This window comes from Onychostruthus taczanowskii, unplaced genomic scaffold (genome assembly GCF_017590055.1).
Source record: "Onychostruthus taczanowskii isolate IOZ18803 unplaced genomic scaffold, ASM1759005v1 scaffold38, whole genome shotgun sequence".
NCBI lineage: Eukaryota > Metazoa > Chordata > Aves > Passeriformes > Passeridae > Onychostruthus > Onychostruthus taczanowskii.
The window spans coordinates 7,541,526-7,562,664 of record NW_024501237.1 but is presented as its reverse complement, the minus strand read 5'-3'; the positions used below and the strand labels follow the sequence as shown (position 1 = coordinate 7,562,664).

Here is a 21,139-nt window from a genome sequence, read left to right as displayed (position 1 = left end):
CTGCTCCACTCAAGTCTGATTAACACAGAGAGAAATAACACAAGTATAATTTGAGAGAACTTCTATAGTGAAGGGATACCTTTTGGGATGTTAGGCAGCTTTTTTTTTTATTTATAGGGAACTTAAATAATTTTTTAAATAATTAATTTATATGTAGAATTTTCCTATCATGCAATTTGAAGAGCAACTTTCTTAGGAAAACTTGTAGGCTGAAATACTGCAAATACTTTGTCTAAATAGAGTAGTACTTGCTCAGGTGGCACTTAAGATGTTATGCTCCTAAGACAACTCCAACGAAGAGCTGCACATTTCTATGTGTTAACTTTTTTCACAGATTCAAAACATATTTTTACACATTTTATGCATTAAATGCCTTTCCCCTTGTTTTACTTTTGCTCACTTAGCAACTGACCTGGTTTTGCTTGGAAACACTTCTTCTTTAAATAGGAATAACTCATTCTTGGTGGCAGTAGTTGATAAATTATGACAGAAATATTGTGCATGATTCTGAAAGGCATAATAACAATGTCTCTCCAGATGTGCCTAGAAATTAAATACCAGTTTTGCAATGCCAGTTTTTAATAAGCAGTCTGAAGAGTCTATAATTTAGGAAACATTACAATTTAGTATGAAAAAAAGAGACAGATTATAGCCCTGTACGAGCCATGAAGCAGAAGTTGCCTAGATTTTCAGAGGGTACACCTTCCCACCTAGTAACATGTTTAGTACATGTTCTCTTACAGGAGTTACTGCTCCATAGAAATATTTCAGTCCTGTTATTGGTATGTGTGGTTACAGCACTGGTGCAGAACAGATACCAAATTCGTTATGTGTATGAACATGATAATTTCCAGAAATGCACCTTACTATTTTATCTAAAAGACAGATTGATGTGAGTCCCTCGTCATACAAGCTCCCCTCTGTCCTGTCCTTCTCAGTAGTAAGGCACTCTGCTCCTGGCCTCTGTCACTAGAATCAAGGCTCACCTTTGCTTAACCACCATGGAGTAATGGTGAAGGCTGCTGGGATTCCTGGGATGTGACTTTTCAGAGGCAGAAGGCTGTTTTCCCTGGATCTACCTCCTCTGGCTGCCACACTGGCAATGGTGGAGGGAGCCAAAATCGTACATCCTTATCAGCTCTTTATATCCACCCTGTCAACTACAGGAAGAAAACAAATTCCTAAAGTTTCCTATGCAGAAATTCATAGGGTTGATAATTCATGGTGTAGTAGTTCAGCCCTGGAGCAAAAATTCAAAGACAGCAGGAATATTATAACAACAACAACAACAACAAAAAGTACTTTGGAAGAGATAAGTTTTAAATTGCAATTATCTTCTACATGTGCCTGTATATTTGGGTTCAGGTTTGCTAAAAGTTTTGGAATTCATTTAAAGACAATTAAAATCATTATAGAGCATTATGGCTTATCAGAGCTGAGAACTTACCAGTGAAGGTCTTCATTTCAAGACCTCTTATTAAAATGACTGATACTAAGATAGTAGGTAAGAAGAGCGTAGTGCATTCCCCTCTTTAAGCATTTAGAAATTTAGCAAAGGAAGTTGGATTTGGGCTGAGTCAGCTGGGGCCATCCTACAGGGGTCTGTTTTTGCTAGAACTACTGGTTTTTGTAAACCCACCCGATCACATAGACTGCTCTGGAAGAGCCTTTCTCCCTCCCATTTCTTCACTCCTGTTCCTGTATCCATACTTCCTCTTCTGGTGTTCAGCAACAGAACTAACACCAATTCCAAAGGAATTCCACGAGAATATGGGCAGACTTTTAGGAAGAGAGAAACCACAAATTTGTTGATGAGAGTCACGCAATTGCACAAAACATTTGGGTAATGTTGCTTCAAACCAGGATGGTCATGTGTGAGTTTTCAGTTTTCCTGCTTTAGTTCCAAAATGACAGTCATATATCTGTTTTCACTTTACTGTTTGCATTCACATTCTTTGTCACTGTAGTTAAAATGCTAAGTTATAATTTAGTTGCTCCTTTAGTGAGAATAATTGCCAGTTTCTTGCCAAACAGCCTGTGTCCACTATAAATTAAACTTGCATAAATTAGAAATAGTTATAAATGATTCTGCTTTTGATAATCTGAGAATAATTTCTGCCATAAATAAACACCTTGGTATGGCTAGTAGCAAGTAGATGATTATAAAATGTCTCCTGTGTAATTAGGGAGCACATTTTTGTGTAATTACAAAAATGAATGAGAGTTAAATTTTGAGAGAGTGCTGGTGGTATTGCCACCCTCCTGTAATATAATATATACTGACACTAGCATTACTTTTATATACAACTAATGTAATTGTTAGGAATAGTTTTTATATTAAGTTAGAAATATATTCTCAACTTCAGAAATGCCAGCAAAACACAGTGCTTAAAAAAAGAACAAACTCAGAGAGACAGTTAAAAAATCCACTCTATATGCAATGATTCTATTTTGCTGTGTTCAAAGGAAATTGTTGGGAAAGCAAGGTATTCGTTCCATATGCTCACATAATTAGCTAATACCTCAGTCTTTGTGGGCTTGTTTTTGTCTGTTTGCTTATAAATTTCTCCTAGTTTAGAAAATTATATCAAATTTAGCATAGCAAAATTATCACATCAAAGAGGAAAAAAAAAGGAAAACACTCAATTTTTTTTCAGATTTAAACAGTGGAAAATATGAGACACCTTGGGATCCAAGTCCAAGTACATACATGTAATCACATGTATACTTGATATCATTTACTCTCACTCTTTGAGCTGGAATGAGCTGAAGAAACAGATATTTATGACCACACTTGTCTGAAAATAAGTGCTCTTATCACAAGACAATTAATAAATGGATACGTTCCTTTGGTTTAAATATTTACCCAAGCTGATGCTTTTCCTGTAATGCTGGCACGTCTTTTCATAATCTATCACTAGCCGTGGAAAGTCTGTATTTTTATTTTTGCTTTCAAATCCTGCCCGGGTTTCTAACAACTGCCAGGTGAAGCAGATTTCATCTCTCATGTCTCTCATGTCTGTCCACCTGCTTAAAAACTGACATTCACAGCCTGCACTGAGGCAAAGGAGCACAAGTAGCTGCCTTTCTGGAGGCACAGATAAGTTATCATGTGAGAGAGCCAAGAGTCCCTGACAATCACAAAATTGTGAGTTCAGCTTTTTTTTTTTTTTTTTGTTCTTTGCAGTGGCAGTGATGGCAAGTCAGAACCCATGCAGAAGGTAATTAATGTGTTGGCATTTCATTCCAATTCCTTCTCTGCAGAATGGATGCTGGACTCAAATGTTGGACCACAGGACACCAGGGTGCCAAGAAATGGCAGTGAGCTGTCCCACACAATGCATTTTTTATGTAGCTGCCTGTAACTACTCTCTGGAAACATTCAGTCCCAGGTCCTATTTCCCTCACTTGTATGACAGCTGTTGAAGATACAGAAGTCTTGTTTATGTTCACAAATAGATTTTTTGGAATCTTTCTGTAATAGAATATGCCAGCGCAGTGAACTAACTTTTTATATGTTTTATAAGTAGTGTTCCTGAAAAAAATATTATTTCACTGAGAAACAAGAAGGAAATACCCAGCTCCAGAAACTCATCTCTTCTTCAGTAAGGAGTCAGTAATTTCTAAAACCCTGTCATTTAGCTGCAGAATATTTTTACCAGCTCTCACTGGGAGATGCACATAATAACAACTAGCACCCAGAACAGCACAGCCGAGGATGTCAAAAAGATTGCACAGAGATCAAGAACTGTTTTCACTGTTGCCTCTTGAATGCATGAACCTTACATAGGATGGCTCCTGGAAACCTGACAGTACTCCTGGGGAGCTGCTAAGCTTTATCTTCAAGACATTCAAGTTTACCTCAAGGAACAAAAGGTTTTTTATGATGAGGTGTCTAGGCAGGACTTTAGGTGTACAGCTGCCATTCCCAGTGATTATTATAGACCCTAAACCTCCACTTTTCTTTACAACTAAAAATCTAAAACTCAGTATTTCAATGCAATTTTCAGATTAATCTTTTCATTCTAAGGATACTCTTCTGCTGGCCTATCCCACCTCCCTGCCCTGTTGTTCCACAGCAAGCCAGATGAAGAAGCCTTTTGGAGAAGCTCTTCTTTGTCCCCATAATCTTCTTCCATGGCTTCTTGATGTTGTCATGAAAAGCCACTGCACTTTCACTCCTAAGGCAGCCGCGCCAGTAAAAAAAACCACTGTTCTCGTTGGAAAGAGGAGGAGTCACAGCACAAAGCTACAGTGTCTGCTTCCAAGGTAGGCAACTCTGCCCAACCCTGGTCAGAAGGTTACACTTAAGCTACGAGGTGCAGCAAAAAGGGCACAAACCATAAACCTTCTTACCTTTAGGGAATGCTAAGCTGGAATGTCCAGGAAGGTCCATGCTTCAGATAGCAATCAGCCAGCTGCCTTTCGTGTTTGGCACTCACTTGCCTGCCTTCTAAATTGTAGGCATATGTATTTCCCCGCAGTTCTTTCTGTGTTGTTTTGTTTAGGTTTTTTCCCCCCAAGTTTGAAAGTTGCTAGGAAATGGCAGTAGGAAATCCCTGCGGTCTGCTTTGTCGTGAGAATAACTTCTACCTTATTAGATACAAATTTATTTATGTAACAACTGAAAGTAAAACAGAATGGAGGAGGGGGTGGAGCATTTGCTGCTGTCACTTGTGCAAACCTTATCCTAACTTCTGTGTCCTGTCGACTTGCTGCTCAGCACTCCAAGATTTGTGAGTATTTCACAACTTTTGACATCCTCTTGTTTTCTTTTTTTCTTCATTAGAAAGATGAGGGAACTTAGAGCTTAGTTTCAAATTATTAAATGTTTTTAAAAGCCATCTAATAAGATTTCTTATGAAAGACATAGTTTAAGTACTGTATTTAACCTTGCACTTGGCACCTGTTTCTCTGTTCTGCTGTGTTAGAGAAATCAGCAAATAGAGAAAACTGGTGCTAGCCTTTGAAAATTTGTCATTGTTTGCTAACAAATTCACTCAGCAAAAATGAGGAGAAAACAAAGCTACTGCTCGGAGCCTCATTTAATATAGCAAAGACAGAGGCAAAAATCTGGGAGAAAAGTTATTTACTTCTTAGTGTAAACAGTTGAAAGAGCATTAAATGCAGGCAGAGAACAGAAAATCTGCAGGCAGTGCAATCTTACTGAAAACAGTGACAGAGTTTCTGTAGATGATAGCAGTGTTATAGAGAGATTTTAGTCAGTAGCAAACAAGAGTAAACATATGCACTGGTGAGTCTTGTTAAAAATAACACTTTCTGCCTAGTCATAGAATCATAGATTCATATAGGTTGGAAAAGAGGCAGAGATATGGGGAAGAGAAACTTGTCACAGATTGTATTGTCACAACCTGCACAATTATATCTGTATAAGTCTAATAGGAAATTCTCCTTCCTGTGCACAACCACTATCTTGCAATTCCTTCTGCATAAAGAAGAAATTTTTAGGCAACTTACTTTTAAGAGAGTCTTATACTGTGGAGAAAACTCCTGACGATAATTATCACAGCATGTTTGGCTATACTTTCCAAATAGTACATAGTGAAGTCCTTCCTTTGTCTCTCAGGGTGTTTAATTCTATTTACAGTTACAAATTAATTTGGCATATACCAGTTAAATGGAAACTTACCACTAGTTATTTTGTCTTGGAAGAAGATAACTGTAGATTAATATAGTCTAAACAAACAGCTATTAACTAGCTCAAACAGATATTAACTAGCTCAATAGAGGTGATAAATTTGGGAGTCTAGAGGGCTGTTTGAAGCTTAGAGTATGTCTTTATAGCTGTGCCCTGCTCTGCACCAGCACCAGAGGGCAGCAGTGGGCAATCCCTGGTACAGGGGCTAGTGCTCTGGGAATGGGGATATCCAGGGGTGTGAGAGAAACAAACTGCTGGAATCCCCAGACAAGCCCTGCATGACACAGGGGATTCCTGCTTCTCTGCCTGACAAAGCACAGTGACTTAAGAGATGGAGGAATGTTGACAGGCTCCTGCACGTCTCATCTGCTACTGTCCCAGCGCCCCAGGTGACCTGGCACATGAGGTGAGAGGCTCTGCAACTGGAATGGAACAATAATGAATAGGATGGTCCAATCTGGTTTGCAGTTGTCACTAAAGTTAATTCAGCCTGTGCCCCCCGTCAAAAATACTTACATAAAAAGAAAAAAAGGCAGATTGATGTCATAGAAGATCCTTTCTGAAAGGAACAGAAAGACCCATATGCAGACCAGACAGGCTTCTTCAGGAAGTGTGCATCCTTCCTGGGGCCTGGGTTAAAGATGTAAAGTGAAAGTGTCGCCCTGTGGCACAACCCTTTGGTTATTATCCAATTTCTGTTTTTACAGGTAGGCAGTGATGAAGTTGCAACAGGAAATTCAAGGGCAAGTAAGAGACTCCAGGGTCTTGGGATGATTGTTAAGGGATCAGGAGTACAACTGTCACTGTCCTCTATCCATCCTGTTGCAGGGAAGGAATGGTACGATCCAACAGACCAATACTTGGCTCCAAGCTTAGTGTCACCCACAGAATTTAGGGATTTTGATCATGATTTGGTCTACTTAACACTAGACCTTCTGGCAATGGATGGGGTACATCTGTCCCAAAGGAGGAAAAGGATCTTTGCGCAGAAATTAGCAGGGCTTATCAAAACAACTTTAAACTAAAATGGGAAAAGTGGTAAAATCAGGCTCACTAGAGGCAAACTGGAAGGTAGCCCACCAGTTTTTGAGAGACTATGTGCTAGCGAGTTCCTTCTGTCCACCACTGAAGGCAGGGGATGGAGATCCATATGGCAAAAAAGACACAAAGGTCAGTGATGTTTTGGAAATCATGGAAGCACCTGAGAATGGTCATGTAAGAATTAGAGCTTCTCTCCCCAAGGAGGTGGTGGAATCAGCAGCTCAGCTGAAGTGTCATTACACCGATGCACACAACATGAGCAAACAGGAGGTTAAGCAGGAAGAAAATTAGGAGGGCCAAAACCCAATTGCGGCTTTATCTGGCTACTGCCCTAAAAGACACACAAAAAAAAATTTCTGTGAATACTTCAGCTACGGGACCAGACCTGTCAGTCTGACTGTGCTGCTGGGGAAGGTCATGGAGCAGATCATCTTGAGTGCTATCCGGTAACAAGTACCAAGGCAACCAGAGGATCAGGCCCAGTCAGCAGGGCCATAAGGCAAGTTCTGCTTGTCTTATCTGATTCCCCTCTACAACAGTCTTCTGAAGAAACTGGATAGTCATGGGTTGATCTGATGTACTCTTTGCTGAGTGAAAAAACTGGCTCGTTACCCAAGCCCAGGATGGTGGTGAATGGAATTAAACACAGCTGGCAGCCAGTCACCAGTAGTGTTCTCCAGGGTTTGGTGCTGGGGCCAGCCCTGTTCAGCATCTTTATCAATGATCTGGATAAAGGTGTCAAGTACCCTCAGTCTGTTTGCAGATGACAAGTTGGATGGGAGTAGTGACCTCCAGGAGAGTCGGAAGGCTCTGCAGAGATCTGGACAGGCTGGATCAAGGGACCGAGGACAACTGTTTGAGTTTCAACAAGGCCAGGTGCACAAGTTCAATCCCATGCAACACTGCTGACTTGGGGCAGAGTGGCTGGAAACCTGCCTGGTGGAAAAGGACCTAGGGGTACTGGTTGACAGCAGCTGAGCATGAGCTAGCTGTGTCCAGATGGCCAAGAAGGCCAATAGAATCCTGGGTTGTAACAGGGATTAGCGTGGCCAGTAGGACCAGGGCAGTGATTGTACTCAGCACTGGTGAGGCCATACCTTGAGTGCTGTGTCCAGTTCTGGGCCCCTCACTGCCAAAAAGACACTGAGGTGCTGCAGCATGTGCAGAGAAGGACAATGGAGCTGGGGAAGAGTCTGGAACAAAAGTCCTGTGAGGAGCAGCTGATTGAGCTGGAGGTGTTTAGCCTGGAGAAATGGAGGCTTGAGCGTAACACTATCGCTCTCCACAAGTCCCTGAAATGAGGTTGTAGCCAGGTGGAGATTGATCTTTTTTCCCCAGTGAAATAGCCCCAGGTTGTGCTAGGGAAGGGTCAGATAGAATAATACAAAAAGTTTCTTCACCTACAGTGCTCAAGCATTGGAACAGGCTGTCCAGAGAAGTGGTAGAGTTACCAACACTGAAGATCTTTAAAGGACACCTAGGTGTGGTGCTTGGGATAATGTCTGGATTCAATCATCTTAAAAAGGTCTTTTCCAACTTAAACAATTCTATGATGTAATTACGAATGCTTTATGTCTTGCTGTCATTATGAATGTTTGAATTCTCTGGAAAAAATAAGACTATGGTCAGGTTCTGGGGAGATCAAAGGACCCTGAGCAATTCAATGTGAATCAAGCAAAAGACATTTATTGTGCTTCTAAACATTGTTTATATTTACTTCCTATCTTGGTCTACACAGTCACACATTGTTTAATTGGTAGCTCTGCTTTGTCCATGCATCTCTTTATTGGTATCTCTACTTTATCCACAAGGCAAGCATGCATCTCTTTCTTAATCTAGGTGGTAGATGCTGTAAGCGTAATTTTACTCGGGTTGACACCCCTTTGTCTGTCAGCAACTTTTCTGTTTCTTCTTTCTTCTTGCAACATCAGCTTTTTTATCCACAAAGATGACCTTGTTCTTTAGTTCCAGAAGGTTAGGCTGATTCATTTAGTACATGTCCATTTTCCTGTAAATATGATCCTACAAGATCCATTCTAAGGCTGCCTAAGAGTTCACTGAAAATGGAGAAGGGTCACAGGGGACACAGGTACAAGCTGATGTGGAATAGTTGGGAAGTATGGATAATATAATGCTAGATTTTTTCTTATGAGTGAAAAGTTTATCCTCAGCTTCCAGTATCTTTCACGCCATGGACAGTGATATATTTGACACAAACCTCCTAGTGTCAGTTCAGGGATCTGCCAGAACATTTCCCCTTTTCTGTGCTCAGAGAGTTCAGCTTGTGCAGCCAGCACAGCAGGGAGAAAGGCAGTCTGGAACAGCTGGCTATGAGACATTCCATTCTATCCAAACAGTGTGGTTTGTGACCCAGAATGGGTCACTGCTTTGCAGGCCAGCACAGTACTGCTGCTTGCAGGGATCAGGGAAGCGCAGCAGCGCATACACAATTTTTGGAACAAACTTCTTAGTCTGCACAACTAACATTTATTCCTCCTGCTTTTTTACATGACTCAGTCTTATTGCTATACTCTCTATTTCAACATTGCACCGTCACCGTCACAGGGGCTAAAACCCAGGAGAGTGAATATTCATGCATTCCTGGGTTTGTTTTTTTTGTTTTGTTTTGTTTTTTTTTTTTTTGTTTTTTGGGGGTTTTTTTGTTTGTTTGGTTTTTTGGGTTTTTTTTTTTTGTTTGTTTGTTTGTTGGTTTTTTTGGGTTTTTTGGGGTTTTTTTTTGAGACTTTTCTGTGCACTTAAACACTCATAATGGAAGATAGTGATTTTAAAGGTTATTTTAACTACAGGACTGTAATTCACTGCCAATTCTCATTATTATAATACATTCCCAATTCTCTACACCAAATTATAGTGCTAGGCAAAACAAGAACATCCCAAAAAATGTCCATTTGCTCTCCATGCATGCTAAAATTTTTCTAATTTTGAAAAGTATTTTAAAAGTAATTGCTTCAAAATGGAGGGAGGAAATCGCTACTCTCAGTTACTTATTATCTCTGATTTCTCAGAGAAATGTTTATGAAGCAAAATCTCATTTTCTATAGCAGTTCCCAAATTTAAAGACATTTTCTCACTCAGCTGAAGTGTCTGATTCCCATTTTACAGGTTTTTATAGGACAGAAATTCATTCCAAGAATGAATACTGACATATTAACAAACAAGGTGATAGAGTTTTTTTCTGCCAAGAGCAAGCTCTAGTGGAAAGCACTATTAATGGTTCCCTGTGGGAATACATGCTCAGAACTCCTTTTTGAGCCAAGGTTTAATGGGACAGAACCATGTTGGAGGCCCCTGATACCTACACAGACAGATTATTCATTCAGAGGAAAGAACTTCTGGTTTTATACCATTGATCCCATACAGATTTACCTTCTCACTGCCTCTGTGCCAAACAGAGAAGGTTCCTGCACACTGGAAATTCCTGTGCTCTTGCTGGTCCAGTGCTGTTCAATATGGGTCCTGTGATCCTGTGCTCAGAATGAACCTGAAGGCAGGACCAGAAGAGAAGGGCATTTCATCCAAGCTGCCTGTACTTTATCAGTGTAAACAGAGATTTCACTTGACCAGGACTGAGTGTCCCCCTTGAGATAATAGTCTGTACAACTCTCTGAGAACTCTGGTCTAGGATTTCCTCCACATCCTTTAACTGACTTGGGTCCTGTTCTCCATCATCCATCAGGATTTATGGGTGGCTAGGGCTAATTTTTTATATCATGATGAGAGCACAAAGAATGCAGTCACCTTGGCAGCTAATAAAAGCTTTCTGTCTTCCATTCATAAACCAATGCACTACTGTAAAATAAGGAAACTGATTCCTATTTATCTACTTATTATTTCCCTTAGAAATTAGTGAGGAATAGCAGAAATATTTGGAAGCCATCAGGAGATGTACTGTATAATTAAGCTGCTGTCCCTGCTTATAAGTTATTATAAGAAGGTTACCAGATATTTGCATCATTACAAATTATCATACAGTATTTCATATTATAACAGATGAGGTAGGTCCTTAGTGGGAGCATAGGTTGATCATTTAGACATTGTTGATACAGCTGCTACACATTACAACTGAACAATTTAATAGTTTACCAATTGACTATAAGGTCAATGCTTAAATATTCTTCACAAAAAAATGGTGGATGGAGTTTTTTTGCCCACCGAGGAATTGCTTGTAAAAGACTGTTTTATAAAAATATATGTAGACCAAAAGGGTTGCACTCTGTAGTAGCTTAAAAAGTCTTATGCCAAAGTTGCTAATCCAGCCCACTCATGACTAAAATTTATCAAATATATTAGGATGTCTTTTTGTAAGTAAAAAATTAAAGAGAAGAATATTTACTGGCTGCAATTCATTTTTGAGTAGATGGACCATCATATTCTAAACTGCTAGTCAGGAGTGATTCCCACTGCACCTTTCCATGGCTGCAGTGTCTTCCAGAAGGCAATGAATATCAAGTGTTGGTAATTTTCTTCCCTGGAGTTTAAGCTATAAATAAGGGCAGTGTGGGAAAGTTTATTGTCTCTGCTGGAGAAAGAACCTGATTTCATTGACTATGTCGTGTCACCATCTGCCATGGACTGTGTTTGTGAAGATACAAATTAGACAATGCAGGTGTTGAGCTAAAAATCTTGTGAAGAACATATATAGTAGAAGACCCATTTTTGGTAAAAGAATAACAAGAGTGACAAGGTTTACTTCACATATCTTAAAACTAATTTTAACTGTTAATATGTTGTTAACATACTATTAACATTGGTTCTTTTTTCGTTGATAAGCAACATGATAGAAAGTTGGGCATGAACTCTGCAGTCTCTTTTGATGCTGCATTGGCTAATTAAGAATTATGGCACCTCCAGCAGTGGGGCCTGCATATTTTCTGGCAAGTGACAAAACTGCTGTCTGTTTTCTTGTAAGGGAAGAAGCCCTTACCTGCCCTTCCAGAACTAAGAAATTCTCTATGGGAATCTGTGTGCCTGACTTCTGAAAGCTGCAGCTGGTTACTGCCACCAATCTACTTGTAAAAGGAAAAGCCATCAACATGAGCACACTTGCTCAAAAATAATGAATTATATCTGTTAGTATAAGCCGTACAGTCAAGTTGGCTCAGGCTGAATGTCAAATTAACCTCAGGCTGAATGCCATGAAAATAATAAAGACAGAAGAGGCATACCTGTTAGAACAATGGTGCATGGTGTGCTTATAATAACACAGGAATGTGAGTCACAGTGGCTCTGTACTCTACAAAGTACTGTAACCTTTGTCAGAAAAACAAGTGCAGTTTATTTCCTTGACAGTGTACTTTGGCAATGGTGTAGCTACTAGAGTTTTTCTTTATGCTGCTTCTTGGAAGGATGAATAGGTCAATTGTTCCTTCACATTCCTGAGGTTTGATTAATGCTGGAATTATGATTAGTTGTACTTGGGGCTGCCACATGCAGTGGAGAGGCTGGGCAGCAGAGAGGGCGAGAGGAGGGTGGCATTGGGAGCTCACCTGGGATTACACTGGTGCCTGTTCTCAGCCTGGTGATTCCAAAGGTAAACCTGTCCTGCAGTGACCAACACTAGATCCTGGTGATGGCCAAAGCCATCACACTGGGGTTCACATATGCTGCCTCACTGCCTACAGCTTTGTTTCCCTCATTTTGTTTCATTTTCAATAATTTTTATTGACTAAAAAAAGATCTACAACCTTAGCTACACTATCTTAGTAATTACTTACATGGGCACAAGAAATGTGATTTTACACTGGGTAGAATATATATGCCACATACCCCTATATTACCCATTTTAGTCTTGATCATGGATTAGTTAATTTTTCTCAAAAGGATAGGAAAGGATAAGAAAAGAGGAATTTCACTCTACAAATGCAAAAATGTTGGAAGAACCTATGGGAAGAACCCATGGATTAGTTAATTTTTCTCAAAAGGATAGGAAAGGATAAGAAAAGAGGAATTTCACTCTACAAATGCAAAAATGTTGGAAGAACCTAAATATTTTGGGCCCAATATGTGATACCTAGGGATAAATTTTTATTTTTGTTTTAAGTGATTGTTTAGCATTCTCTAGGATTGTCTGTGTTCACTTTAGCCCCCAGTGTGTTCTGGTGCAGCTGTGAGGAATTGCAGCCACTTTGAACTAAGCTCTTCAAGGACATATATTTCTTCATGCTGTAACATCTTCCCTGGAGAAACCTGAGCTAGCATCTGAGCTAGCTGACTATAGCGACCAGAAATATTTGCTTGGGGAGCATGGAGCATCCCATCCTAGGGGCAGATATGCAAAGTCACTAACAGGGAGGATTTCTTGTGAGACAGAACTCAGAAAATTATTGCTGCTTGTGAAAAATCTGTGTTAAGGAGTTTGCCCAAATCACAGAAAGATGGTGAGATGAAGGCAAGGAGAAGACTCAGGGCTGCATCCAGCTGCCTTTGTCATTGAACTCAGGTTTTCTTGTGTCTCCTTTTCGACACAACTTTTTGGTCAACAAAGCCATTTATACAGGGGTTTGGTTTTGTTTTTTTTTTTTCCAGGAGCTTGGTCCACTCAGTGAAAACAATCCATTTGGTTTACAAACATTGTATGAGAAAAAGGAAATCATTGTATCATACTCTGATTAAAAATTTAATACCTTTTTATAATTATGAAGTCATGGGAAGGCAGTGAGCATGGGACTGAGTTTGAAGTTGAGTAGAATATGCTTTAGTGATCATAAATCCTTCTACTTCTGCTACTCTCAAACTTTCTCCTTCCTTTCACTTCAACCCTGTCTTACTTCTTTGTTGTGTTCTCCATCCAGTCATACAACTCAAATTCCACTTCTGTGAACCAGCAGCATCACTGATTTCTGCTCCTAAGCCTTCACAATGCTGTTCCTGTAGAAAGCCTATGTACACAAACACAAAAAGTTCTGCTTGTCTTGGAAGCTCTGAGATGGAATATGTCAGTGAAGAGAGTGCTGGAGACCACCTACACAATGCCAAAAAATCTCTTCTGCAATTATGTAAATAAAATAAGCCACTCAGGACCTGACAAAGTTTATGCAGGTTTTCTAGGCGGCCAAACTTGAAAACACTACCACAAAGCACAGCTTCAATTAAATACTTACAAACATTATATATATATATATATATATATATATATGTGAAAGAAATGCATTTTTCCTGTTAATTTGTTTCTGGAAATGAGTGAATTACTCCTTTAAAGGGACTTAAAAGAAAATCACTACCCTGAGTAAATAATTAATTGTAGAAAATTCCAGCTCGAATAAGTTCATTTTGATCAAAATACAGGTAACTGAAACTGAGTCTTATTGTTTGAGACCTAGCTGCTGGGCTACAAAACTGGCAATAGTGCCTTTACACATTACAGAAGCAAGACTGTGTTCTCAGCCCATATCTCTGAAATTCTCTGTGCTTAATTTTCTGAGAAGACAATGCTTATGCAATCACACATCTGTGTGTATTTTCATATTTCCATTCTCCACCATATTTCTTTTAATTCAAGGATTAATTTCATTGTATAGTTCATATTTGGAAGAGGCACATATTTGGAAGGGCCCTTCTTCATGCCTCCCACCTAAAGCTCAGCTACCTTTGAAATCACAGCAGGTTGCTCCAGCTTTGATTGATTTTTTAGTACCTCTGAGGATGGAGCTTCTTCAACTTCTATAGGGAGCCTCCTTCACACATTTATTTTCTTGCAGATTATGTTGGAACTACTTTTATAAAAATACTAATATTAATGTCCAAATAAGCTGTTCTGTCAACATGCTTTCATTTTCTGCTGTATCTCTTTGAGCTCTTGCTGTGAGTAAAAAATCTATTGCTTGAACAAAAATTAGCTTGTTTCTCCAACCACAAAACTTGCAAGATTTGAACATGAATCTAGGGAAAAAAATTATAAAAGAAAAGTGAAACCTTCCAATTTTATTTTATTGTGTCATCTGTAAAAAGGTAATAAAAAGGGCAATGAGCATGTTAGACAATCACCGTGATTGTCTTGAGAAATCACAAAGATTACCCATTGCTGACAATACATATTTTCCAGGGGAACCCCTTTATGCTACAGAATTCAAATATAGGATTCTACTATCTAAATAAAAATAATTTTTTCAAAAACTCTGTCTTGTGTTTTCCATTGATTTAGAATACATACAGGGGACTTGCAGAAGTTACTCACAAAATTTCAGAGGCTTCCTGCTTTGAATGATCTTAATGGATAGGCTGAAAGCCACTCAGAAATCTATTGTGGCTTTATACTTACATTTTTTCCCCCCACATATAGGTCCCAAAATGTAGTTTCCTGATCCAGATGCTGTTCTTCTCTTCTGAGTAATGGTCCAGCAGGCAGGATGCTGGGGAAGGCACAGCAAACACAAAACTCTGCTGGAGCATTGAGCAGGCTGCAGGGTCAGGTAAGGATCATTTAAACAACATGACATTTTTTCAAATTTCACCAAAGCTTTTAATGTTATTTTGCAACCCAACATGAAAAGTAGGTAATAAAGCAAATTTAAGGCTTGGAAACATCTCCAGTATTTTAGATTAAATCCTTACACTCTATTATTTTTACGTTGGTTTTTCCACTACTTGTTGTTCAGTTTTACCAGAATTACATCATAAATAGGTCTGAGTTTTTTTCACATTCATATTTTTCAGTTGATTTGTGGCACAGTAAATTCTAGCCAACTTTTCTGCTCGGTCCTAATCCCTGTGTCTGGCTGATATTTCACAACATGTGAGGCCAAAACCCCTGATCTTTGAGAGTATTTACTACACTCTTTACTGTGGGGTGAAATCCTTAAAAGTGTCCAGCCTCTGTAGCACTCTTCAGAGCTCCCCACACATCTCCTAGATGATTCAGTAGCAGTTGCATTTCCTGTAGGTGGTGTGGCCAGGTGACCTTTTCATAACACCAAAGTCATTAGCTTTTGGTGTTGTCCCAAAGCAGGTTGTGCAACAGGCAGATTCACACACAGACATGAGGTAATTAGACATACTTACACTTCTGTCCAGAAATGGAGGCTGGATGGCACCTCCACAAAGCCAGCACAACAACTATTGAAACTCTTCGCAATTTATAAAATTTTAGCAAACAGAGGCATTAATGTTCATTGGCTATGAGTCACATAGTTCTCTTATTCATATTAATTCTTCTTTTGGTGGATGATTCTTATGTTAATTAGTCCTATGCTCAGTCTTTCTCATCTTTTATGCTGGCTTTCCAGTATTTTTTCTACAGAAGTCACAAAACCAATTAATCATCTCAAATTTGAGTTAATTACTGTTTACCCAATAGCTTTGTATGAATTCATGCAAAGTGCCAGAGTGATTGCATCAGTCTAAGCTTTTATTAAAAGCATGAAAATATAGACCTCCTGATTTTGGAGAAAAATTTGGAACTCAAGTGTCACCAATGAAAGCTATGGAAAGTTGGAAGCAGGTAATGAGTCACTGTCTTGAGCATGCCAGTTCTTCCACAATGATTGCCAGTAATACATGCAAATAACCTAAGGTTATTTACTCTTCTAAGGCTGTGAAAAAATCAAATGCATGACAAGCAAATAAGTATTTACACTGAGAATTTCAAATGCACATTCAGCCAGTGTTTGACTACAGGATTTCCTCAACAGCTCTTAAAAGAATATAAAAAGTAGCAAGATGCAGACACAGGATTGAATGACTAGCAGAAAACAAGTTTGTTTTGCCATATGGTCATACTAACGTTTCCTCTGTTATGACTTACCTATTAAATGCCTTCGTCCTTCATGATAAATTAAAACATCTCATGTGTTCTGGAAGCAATTCTGTTAGCTCCCAAAGACAGTGAACATTTTAAAATACAACTGTACCAGTACCCCTTTAAAGGTATATGCAAGTGTAATATTTTTTGCCATTAATTTATCATCTCTTAAATTAACAATTTTATGCTGTTTCTTGTATTTATACACAGTCAATGATGAAGGTACAAGCAAAAAGACATCCTTCTCAATAAGGTTTAGTTTCTAAAAACAGGTGTAACACCCAGCCAGATATAGCATATAGGTGCAACACCTATGTTGTGTCCCTTAAAAGAATTAAAAGTGCAGATAAGTTGAAAATATAAATCATAGTAGAATAATCTACTGTTAGGAAAAAAGCTGAGGGATTCCAACCGCTAAGAATAAATGTATCGTTGTGCACTCTGTGATTGTTTTGTAATATTTTTTTCTTTAAATCTTTAATAATCATTAAGGACTTGAACTATATGATGCTTTTCTAGATGAGCTATCTTTTCATTTGTTTTCAATGGAGATTATTTATATAAAATAGTCTTTAAAACTACTGCACAAAAACTAACTTAAGTACACTCTGATATCAGAAGTTTCAGAACAGTTTCCAGAGATCAGCTTAAAGAGGTATCACTCTTTGCAGAGCAGGCAGGTAGTTACAACATTAGCAGAAATTTAGGAACCAAGGTTCACAGTCAGTTTCCCAGAAATTAGATCAGCCTTCCATTACCAAAATGGCTGAGTAACAGAATCTGTCTGTTGGCCACTTTGTTGTGAGTTATCTTCCTACACCTGAAGAAAAGAGGCCGTAAACAAAAAGTTAGAAAGTAGCTGATCCTTTTGAACTTGACAAGGAAGCAAAGGAGATGTTAATCTATAGGCTCACAAATAACCCCTTACCCAAGGTACTGAAGAAGCTCCTGTTCAGGGCAAGTCTGTGAGCTGTGGTGCTCTTCCGTGGTTCTAGAAGGTCACTGTTAAGGAGATTGCTGGATGAGTTTCACCTGACATGCTTCTTTAGTATAAACCATTAAACTAACATAGCAATGAGAACAAAATTTAAAAAGAGTGAGGAGATGTATGTTTCATCTGGTGTATTTCTTCATTGATTCTAAGAGCCACTAGGGCAAGCAGGATTTTTCTCCTGTCCGTGTTCCATTAACTTCAGTCCTCTGACATCCCTGGCCAAAGCTGGAATCAGGCCTTTTTTGCAAAGCTGAATGAAGATGTGTTCTGCCTCCAAGTTTTCCAGATGGTAGTGGGAACAAGGGGAAGACCTTGAAACAACCATTCCATAACTTAGGAAAAACACAATTTTCATCATTGTTGCCAAGGAGAAATTGATGTAATATTTTATGTTCCCTAGCTCCCAAGTGAGGATAACAAACAAAGTCTCTTCCATGGGTCATTCTACAGTCTCTTGAGATCCTCCTGCCTGCATATTTTGTCTGGTGACTGAATCACAGGCACAGCAGTGGAGTGATATCATATGAGTGTCCAGCACATATTTGTGAATCACTGTTCTGTCACAGTATTCAGTGGTAGTTACCCAAGCCGAGAAATAATACTTTCCTGAATGAAGTTATACTAGGTAAAGTTTATTAAGTTTATTCAAAGCTTTTTTTTTTTTTTCTTTCCCCCTGGAGGAAAGAGAGAAAAATGTCACCATGGTGACTTACTTTCAAATGAAAGCAAATTCAAGTGGCAGTGTACTAGCACTTTTTTTTAATTAAGAAAATTTCCCCCTCTAAACACAATCTAGAAGTTTTACTTCATTCCAAGACAGGTGATTAATTAAGTCCTTTCATAGGGAATGTGGGATTTTGTTGGACTGACTACAATCACAATCCCCTATTAGTTTCTAACAGATATCCTGGGGAGGTTAGACAGCAGTTAAGGGACGAAAAGACCTCACAGTGGCATTTGTATGTGCTGATTTAAGGAAAACAGGTATGGAAATAACAGTTTCTTCGATTAATTCTGTTAGTTATAAAAAAAGTAGAGTTTGTATTAAAATATATCTTTGTCATGCAATTCTCTTTTCTACCCTCTCAGACAGCTTCCAACTAAACTTCTAAAGAAAAGGCTGCTATAAATGTAGCTGTTTCTCCTGCAACATGACACAATGCACCAGATTATTTATGTCGCACAATACTCTTTGCAAAATAGAGTTATTAACCTTTATGTCTTGGCTGACTTCTTGTGTGGGTATTTTCCCTCTCTCTTGAATCCTAAGTATGCTTTTCTTCACATCTCCTTGTCTTGCATTCAGGCAAACTTTTCAGCAGAGAGCCTTGATTTGCATGATTTGTGCTCTTCTTTTCTCTCTCCTTAATTGCTCTGCAATTTTTCTCATTTAACCAGTTGTTTGTGTTTCCTAGAATCTATCGTTTCCTAGAATCTATCACACACAAGTAGAGAGACTGCTCCTGTGACTTCCCATTTCCCACAGAAACAAACCATATAACTACATGTTTTTCCTTTTTGATTTTGTTTTATTACAATTCCAGACAAACACAGTATTATTTAATGGACTACAGCTTTTTGCCTGCTCCTTTTGTTTCACACAAAAGAGATGTTTCTCGCCCCATTATCTTGTTCCACACAGTTAGAGACTAACCCCATTTTCCTGTTCCCTTGCTTCTATTCAGAATGAAAGGTTGTGCTATAATTTACATTATCTTAGAATTTTCAAGCATATTTTGATGGATTCAGTCCTTCAAAGATACAGCTCTCTGGGCTACTGAAGAGGCCTGATTTTAAAGTTTTTTGTAGTAAATGATGTGAATTTCATTTTGTATCATGACACTAATGCAAAGGGGAGATGATAATATATCAACATTAAGGTCTGGAATCATATGAATCAACTACAAAATTTCTTATTCTATCTGCTGCTGATTTGCAGGTAAAATTGCCCATTTAGCTTGAGAGGTATGCTGTGGCATTTTAGGGGCATGTGTCTTCATGCCCTTGTGACTGGAATAGAGCTAATTTTCTTCCAAGTACCTGGTACAATGCTGTGTTTTGGAACTGAGATGAGAATAATGTTAATAAAACTCAGGTTTTAGTTGTTGCTAAGTAGAGTTTATGCTGATTTGTGAGGACATTTTATCCTAAGATTGACCACTTTTACTATCTTTGGAGCAGGATGGTTGTTTACCTGAAAATGTACATTGGCATTCAAGAGTGTGGGCATAAACCCAGGCTAAAAAACTCTACTATAGGTACCTGCTGTTACCATTTGTATTGTCTCTAGCTGATTAGAACACCAAGTATAGCTTTCCTTTGTAGCATTTAAATTTAACTTATCTCATGTCCTACTTTTGAAACAATTCCTTCCTTTTACTGTCTTTTTCCTTTTTTCCTTCTTCTTTTTTTTTTTTTTTTTTTTTTTTTTTTTTTTTTTTTTTTTTGTTGGACAGAACCCTTACTCATCTCCTGTCCTCGTGTAACTGAAAATATCTCTCAGATTCATAAGATTTTGTGGTTGCTGTAGATTATTTTGCATAATTTAAATGAAACATTAATATTTCAGGTCTCATTTTAAACTGTGTGCAATTTCAGGATACACAGGTCACAGTGAGGACAAAGTAGTTTTCTAGTAGTTTTTCTCCAGCTAAAGATGAACAACCTGACAATAATGCAAATTTATGTATTTATGCATAACATAAATTGTTATAAATTGTGACAATTTTTAACAAGAAAATTATTTGACTGAAACTCTGAGCAAGATAAAGTGTTGAGAATGAACTCAAGTTCTGTATTACACTTTGTAAAAGTGACTTTTCAACAACAACATGGTTCAGTAAATGCTACAAGTCATTCTCTGCCTCAGGTCTTTAGGACCTGAAGGGTTTTGCCAGTACCTTTTCTAAGAGTTCAGTGCTCAAACCATATCAAAAGTTGGAGCATCCAAAAACTGGGACAGAATGATTTATCTCAAAGCAGCCTATGACACCTGTTTTGTCTGGACTTAAATATCAGAAAACAAAATAGCCTTCATTTAAGTAATAAAAACTAGTTTTTATTTCTGTTTATACTTTAATTATTTTCTAAAGGATCATTTTATCTAATTCATATAACCAATTAAAACTTTTGCAAATGGAAAAATCTTTATTTAAACATCCCACTTGGTATTTCTAACCAGAAAGAAACCAAAATGCCATATTTTAAGCAATTTTTTTTCAGCTACACTCAGATTCTAAGCTGTTACAAAGGTTTTATCCTATAAAATTGTAAACAACAACTTTTTGCTTTCTAGTTTGTTTCGTAATGTACTTACAATTTTTGTCAGTCTGGATGCCAAAGAAATTGGACTGGAAATAACATGATCAAAGAATATTTGAATCTTGTCTTGTGTGAGTTAAACGTGACTAGCTAAACTATTTCTCATGTAGAATTAAAAAGAGAACACTCTCAAAGTAATAGTTATTCTTTTTGCTCAATGTCCCTCAGATTTTCTGAAGGACAAGGAAGCACATTTACAAAAAATATGCTAAGCATTTGATTAGTATAAATGCTTCACTCTTACTGAAATGAATAGAATAAACTGGTATTTATCATCCCTTCAGCTGACAACAAACTTGGGTTGGTACTTGGGTTGATGGGCTGCAACTTTGCTACATGCTCTGAAAAATTTTACACATTCCTGCCT

General features: G+C 38.2%; 1 protein-coding gene and 1 long non-coding RNA gene across 3 annotated transcripts in view; one reads left to right on the top strand and one right to left on the bottom strand.

Annotated features, from left to right (window-relative positions):
* Positions 1 to 4,549, bottom strand: part of LOC121339938 — a 64,487-nt gene extending 59,938 nt beyond the window's left edge. The window contains exon 1 of the long non-coding RNA XR_005953234.1: positions 4,357 to 4,549. This is a non-coding gene — a long non-coding RNA (uncharacterized LOC121339938). The remainder of the gene's footprint in view (positions 1 to 4,356) is intronic.
* Positions 4,142 to 21,139, top strand: part of IL15 (interleukin 15) — a 29,551-nt gene continuing 12,553 nt past the window's right edge. The window contains exons 1-2 of one of the 2 annotated variants that reach the window (XM_041412104.1): positions 4,142 to 4,269; positions 15,000 to 15,129. In XM_041412104.1, the coding sequence (XP_041268038.1) occupies positions 15,067 to 15,129 (63 nt within the window). In that variant the 5' untranslated portion in view covers positions 4,142 to 4,269; positions 15,000 to 15,066. Of the gene's footprint in view, positions 4,270 to 4,659; positions 4,737 to 14,999; positions 15,130 to 21,139 lie in introns of those variants that run through there. The other variant, XM_041412103.1, reaches the window with a different exon arrangement.